The following is a 6,283-nucleotide window of genomic DNA, read 5'->3' on the forward strand; positions in this document are numbered from 1 at the left end:
CAGGGGCAGCCGAATGGAGATCCCTCAACAGGGAAAGCCAGAAATGACCCAGGACCGCCCCCAGGTGAAGGACACAACTGCACACCACAGAGCTCAAGAGAGCCAACAGCGTCTCTGTATAACAGGGAGGTGGCCAGATGAGGCATCCAGGCTGGGCCAGCCTTGTCCACAGCCCATAGAAGGATTGACCAGCCGGAAGGGTGCATCGGGGGTGCCCAGAGGGTCAGAAGGCCAGGCTGGGGCCCCGAGTCCCAAGGGAGGCCTGAGAAAGCCCCGGGGGAGGCCACTCGGTGGCCGGGCCAAGCAGGTTGTGCCCAGCTGGCTCTAGAGTGCACAGAAGGGGCCTGTGTTGTGGCGCTTGGGTCTGCGCACACCCTGGATGACCACGCCAGGCACTGAGGGGAAGCGTGAGTTGTAGCAGTCCTCCACGTAGTAGGCAGCTGGGCCAGGGGTTCGAGCTGCCAAAAGAGAAGGCTGAGAGCCTCACCCAGGTGGCAGCCCCCACTCGAACCTGGCTCCCGGTTCCCACCCTTGGCCCCTGAACCCTTGTCTTCACAACACGCACCCATGCCCCAGCCCTAGCCCTCCTCTCTCCAGGCCTCCTTACAGGTGCTGAGCCAGGAGGTGAATGCGGGGGAGCGGCTCATCGAGAAGGCCGGCGAACGGGGCCTCTGCAGGCGGCTCCCAGGAAGGATATTGTAGGTGTTGGGGCCAGGGTGTCTCTTGCCAGGTGCCTGCAAAGAGGCCTGAAGCAGGGACTGGGGCTGCACCCTGAGGCCCAGCCCCCTGGCTCCAGGCAGCCCTGGGTGGATGTGGCCCTCAGGTGTCTTGGAGGTGGAGTGGCGGCCTCTGAAGCTGAAGGCGGGGCCGGCGGGCCGGCTGAACAGCTGGTAGTGGGCTGGTGAGGGCCACTGCAAGGGGGCAGGAGACGGGGGCTGCAGGGCAGGGCGCTCCCCACGGATCCTCAGCCAGCTCCCCTTTGGCCCCGCTGGAACCCCCAACCCCCTGCCTGCCCAGCCCCCACCTTTTGCTCTTGGTCGAAGTCGGCTTTCTGCGTGAAGGGGCTTTCACTCTGGAACCACAGAGTCTGCCATGCCCTGCGGCCACCGCCCTCTGTAGGTGGAGGGTGGAGAGAGAGAAGGCTGGGAGCCCCACCCAGGTGGCAGCCCCCACTCGAACCTGGCTCCCAGTTCCCACCCCTGGCCTCTGAACCCTTGTCCTCACAACGCCCACCCATGCCCCAGCCCTAGCCCTCCTCTCTCCAGGCCTCCTTACAGGCGCTGAGCCTGGAAGTGAACACCAGGAGGGTGGAGGGGCCCTCAGGCCGTGGCGGTTTCAGCTCAGAGGCAGAGGCCCCCATTCCCAGGGTGGAGGACAGGCCCGGTGGTCGGGCCTCAGGGAGGGGACACGCACCTCGGCCCCGGTGCCTGCAGCCGATGCTGTAGCGGGGGTGTGGGGAGGACTCTCGTATGGACGGGCTGGGCACCTGGTACCTGGTGGGACTGGGGACTTCCAGGTCAGCTGTGATCGGGGGGCGTTGCTCCAGCACTGGCCACAGGAAGCAAGCTCTGGGCCTGGGCTCCTTCCAGCAGGCCCCTCCCACAACCCCCAAAGACCAGCGTGGGGGTGGGGTGGCCGGGACCCTCACTCACACAGGTCTCTCAGGGTCTGGGTGTAGGTGGGCAGGGACTCCTGAGGGGTGCCCATCTGTAACCTGAGACCAGCTGGGACCTCCTTCATCTTTGGGAGCCGTGTCTCATCCCAGGCCAGCCCTGGCTCCAGGCCCACCAACAGCACAGATGCCTTGGGCCTGCAAGGGAGACCGGCAGCCACTGTCCCTCAGTCCCCACCACTCTGAGCCGCCTGCCCCACAGCCTATCCCCTCTACTGTCCCTCAGCCCCCTGGCTGCTCCCAGCCACCTGCCCAGCAACCTGCTCCCCCACTCTGTCCCTCAGCCCCGGCCACTCCCAGCTGCCTGTCCCACAGCCTGTCCCCCACTCTGTCCCTCAGCCCCGGCCACTCCCAGCTGCCTGTCCCACAGCCTGTCCCCCACTCTGTCCCTCAGCCCCGGCCACTCCCAGCTGCCTGTCCCACAGCCTGTCCCCCACACTGTCCCTCAGCCCCCTGGCTGCTCCCAGCCACCAGCCCAGCAACCTGCTCCCCCACTCTGTCCCTCAGCCCCCGAGCCGCCTGCCCCAAAGTCTGTCTCCCCAACTGTCCCTCAGCACCCCCCCGCCGGCTGCTCCCTGGAGCCTGCCCCCACCCTCTGTCCCTCACCTCCCAGGCTGCTCCCAGCTGGCCTGTCCCACAGCCCTCCCCCCACCGCTGTCCCTCAGCACCCTGGCCACTCCCAGCCGGCCTGCCCCTTCCCGCCCCACCGCCCCCCTCAAGTTACTGGCTGGGCTCTGGTGGCGTCTGCCTCAGGTGGCCGTGGGTCCAGTGTTTGCCTCCATTGATGTAAAAATTTGCCAGGAATTTCACTGCCTTCTGGTCAAAATTCATCATCAGAGTCTCCTGGCTCTCTTCCCCGAGGGCACCACCAGGCTCTGTGACCTCACTGGTAGGCCCCTCTGTTGCTGGGGCTCCTGGGGAAGATGCATTGTCTGGCCCTGGAGGGGCTGCCCCGGGCCCCCACGCCGGGCGGGCCCCTCCCCCACTAACTAGATGATCACGGGGTCTGCCTGGGCCAGGACCCCCAGCCTGCCCCAGTGACTCCTGGCCCAGCCCTCTCCCTTTCCCCCTAACTTTCCCAGCATTCCTCCCCTCTCCTGCACCCTGGGGTCTCCTGGAAGTCTGGGGTCCACTCTAGCAGGTCCTCTGGGAGGACTGAGGCCTCAGCAGAGGGGGTGGAGGGAACAGGACCCAGGGCATCCGCCAAGCCCTAGGAGATGCCCAGCTGTGTCTGGCCAGCCAGGACTCCCTGGGGGTAGGAGGGAGGGGTCCAGGAAGGATCCCTGGAGGAAGAGGAGGAGCTGCCACCCCACCTGGGTTCCCACTTAGGGAAAAAGCAAAGCCACATCAGATGGGTCTGACACCAGAGGCAGGCCCGGCCCTGGGGCCCAGCCAGGACTGGAGTGTGAGGGCCTGCCTCTCACCTGGGGACACAGAGACTAGAAGGTGTCACTGATGGCCAGGCTGCCTGCTCTGCAAAGGAACAGCCAGCCTGCGTGAGCAAGAGCCCATGTGGGCACCAAGGCCCTCGCTGTGTGGCCTCTGGAGCTGACCGCCAGCTGGTCCCAGCCCTGACCTTGGCCCAGAATCCACCAGGGCGGGGCCTGTGAACAGGGCCAACTCGGGCCTCCTCCGCCCTCTCTGGATGCCTGCCCTTCAGCACTGGGCCTGCCAGGCAGACAGATGGACACATGCTTGAGGAAGCACAGGATTTATCTGGGCGAAGGGTTCACGCCCTGAGCTCCGGAGCCCCTGTCCAGGTCGCGCCAGGTTCAGAGTTGACTGGCTGCCAGTGGAACAGAGTGCACTTTGCTCATGAAGCCCTTGTCATTGGACAGATAGGCCCCTCCAGGTCCTCCCTGTCCTGTAATAAACATTGCCACTGTGAATGGCGCTGCTGGACATCCATCCTCTCCTTCGGAAGGTGCGTGGGGGAAATGCTCTCGTGGTGTCCGGCTCTGCACCCACACCACCACAGCCGTCACAGAAGGAGGCTTTTGTTCAAATGTTGGGGGGGTTGTTCCCCACACACCAAGCTGGGTGTCCTCTAATTCATTTCCTTCACCATCTACCTGGAGACAGTGTCAGATCCCACAGGGTGAGAGCTCCCTCCCAAGACGGCCTCCAGACACAGACGGGGGCAGGGCCTCCAGACACACACCAGTCGCAAGCCTGGGCCTCTGGAACTTCTGACCAACTGGCTTCAAGTTGGGGTTCCTATGACACCCGCTTTGGGTTTAATTTGGTGTAGCCACTCATAGAACTCAGGGAGGCCGGGCGCGGTGGCTCACGCCTGTAATCCCAGCACTTTGGGAGGCCAAGACGGGCGGATCACGAGGTCAGGAGATCGAGACCATCCTGGCTAGCCTGGTGAAACCCCGTCTCTACTAAAAATACAAAAAAATTAGCCGGGTGAGGTGGCGGGCGCCTGTAGTCCCTGCTATTCAGGAGGCTGAGGCAGGAGAATGGCGTGAACCCAGGAGGCAGAGCTTGCAGTGAGCCGAGATCGCGCCACCGCACTCCAGCCTGGGCGACTGAGCAAGACTCCGTCTCAACAAAAAAAAAAAAAAAAAAAAAAAGAACTCAGGGAAATGCTGATGTTTACTGGTTTGTTGTAAAGGATATTGATTGCAAAGGATACCAGTGAGAGGCATGGGGATGGGCTGGTGCTTCCATGCCCTTGCTCGCTGGTCGCCGCCCTCTGGGAACCTCCAGCTGTTCTGCTGTCCAGAAGCTCCCTGAGCCCCAGTCATCTTGGCATTTTACAGAAGCTTCCTGATGTCAGCATTGCTGTCCCTGGGGCTTGGGTGAGACCTCTCCTGGGAGGGTCTTAAGACCCACAATCAGGCCGGGCGCGGTGGCTCAAGCCTGTAATCCCAGCACATTGGGAAGCCGAGACGGGTGGATCACGAGGTCAGGAGATCGAGACCATCCTGGCTAACATGGTGAAACCTCGTCTCTACTAAAAAAATACAAAAAACTAGCCGGGCGAGGTGGCGGGCGCCTGTAGTCCCAGCTACTCGGGAGGCTGAGGCAGGAGAATGGCGTGAACCCGGGAGGCAGAGCTTGCAGTGAGCTGAGATCTGGCCACTGCACTCCAGCCTGGGCGACAGAGCCAGACTCCATCTCAAAAAAAAAAAAAAAAAAAAAGACCCACAATCGGAAAGGCAAGAATGTTAGCATCCTGCGTTGGGGCAGACGAAAGGAGGGCAGGAGAAGGTCAAAGTCCCCCACCCACACCCCCCCAGGCCTTGTACACCCAACATTCTAACACAAGGCCCTATCAAGGGCTGTGGGAATTACCAGCCAGGAGCGGTGGAGGAGAACCAGCGTCTACCAGAATGCCAGACAACTTCCTAGGAGTGGAAGCAATGGTCCAAGTTTGTAGTGTCTTGTATGGACTTGATCTGTATGTACCAAATTGCTTTCCAGAAGGTGCCACCCGAATTAGAGGTCCTTCTCACCGTGAGCCTGCCAGCAGTAAGCCTCAGAAACTGCTCTCAACACACAATCAGCATGTATGTGATTATGGTTCAACTTGATGCCCGCACACTTAACGGACTGTGGTCTTTTTTCTTTTTTTCTTTTTTTTTTTTTTTTGAGACAGAGTCTCGCTCTGTCGCCCAGGCTGCAGTGCAGTGGTGCTATCTCGGCTCACTGCAAGCTCCACCTCCCGGGTTCACGCCATTCTCCTGCCTCAGCCTCCTGAGTAGCTGGGACTACAGGTGCCGCCGCCACACCCGGCTAATTTTTTTTTTTTTTTTTTTTTTTTAGTACAGACGGGGTTTCACCATGTTAGCCAGGATGGTCTCGATCTCCTGAACTTGTGATCCGCCCACCTCCACCTCCCAAAGTGCTGGGATTACAGACTTAAGCCACTGCGCCTGGCCAGTCTTTTTTCTTAAAAAGTTCATATTGGCCGGGCACGGTGGCTCATGCCTGTAATCCCAGCACTTTGGGAGGCCGAGGCGAGCGGATCATGAGGTCAGGAGTTTGAGGCTAACACGGTGAAACCCCATCTCTACTAAAAATACAAAAAAAAAAAATTCATATCATGTCTGCATTTTCCATGAGGTGTTGTTTATATCTTTGTTTTGTGAGAGCTTTTAATGCTGATACTGTCATGCCCATCCATGTGAAGAGACCACCAAACAGGCTATGTGTGAGCAATAAAGCTTTTTAATCACCTGGGTGCAGGCGTGCTGAGTCTGAAAAGAGAGTCAGCGAAGGGAGATAAGTGTGGGGCCGTTTTATAGGATTTGGGTAGGTAAAGGAAAATTACAGTCAAAGGGGGTTCTCTGGTGGGCAGGAGTGGGGATCACAAGGTGCTCAGTGGGGGAGCTTTTTGAGCCAGGATGAGCCAGGAAGCAAGGACCAGCCATTTTCACTTCTTTTTTTTTTTTTTTGAGACGGAGTCTCGCTCTGTTGCCCAGGCTGGAGTGCAGTGGCGCGAGCTAGGCTTACTGCAAGCTCCGCCTCCCAGGTTCACGCCATTCTCCTGCCTCAGTCTCCTGAGTAGCTGGGACTACAGGCGCCCGCCACCATGCCCGGCTAATTTTTTTTGTATTTTTAGTAGAGACGGGGTTTCACCGTGTTAGCCAGGATGGTCTC

General features: G+C 60.0%; 1 protein-coding gene across 11 annotated transcripts; it reads right to left on the reverse strand.

Moving 5' to 3' along the window:
• Window positions 1-95: 95 nt before the first annotated feature.
• On the reverse strand, window positions 96-3,562 carry STPG3 (sperm-tail PG-rich repeat containing 3). Of its 11 annotated transcripts, none has more exons than XM_077966918.1 (6): window positions 2,000-3,562; window positions 1,653-1,945; window positions 1,414-1,548; window positions 1,025-1,113; window positions 608-911; window positions 96-458 (listed from the first exon to the last, which is right to left on the reverse strand). In XM_077966918.1, exons 2-6 carry the CDS (start codon window positions 1,738-1,740, stop codon window positions 325-327), a joined length of 750 nt encoding a protein of 249 aa, XP_077823044.1. In that variant the 5' UTR covers window positions 1,741-1,945; window positions 2,000-3,562; the 3' UTR covers window positions 96-324. The 11 variants fall into 11 exon arrangements, with proteins under 11 accessions (XP_077823044.1, XP_077823042.1, XP_077823045.1 ...); XM_077966916.1 differs by having other exon boundaries at window positions 1,653-2,055; window positions 2,110-3,558; XM_077966919.1 differs by having other exon boundaries at window positions 1,653-2,000; window positions 2,055-3,558.
• Window positions 3,563-6,283: the final 2,721 nt, after the last annotated feature.

The sequence above is a fragment of the Macaca mulatta genome, chromosome 15, assembly GCF_049350105.2.
Source record: "Macaca mulatta isolate MMU2019108-1 chromosome 15, T2T-MMU8v2.0, whole genome shotgun sequence".
Lineage (NCBI taxonomy): Eukaryota > Metazoa > Chordata > Mammalia > Primates > Cercopithecidae > Macaca > Macaca mulatta.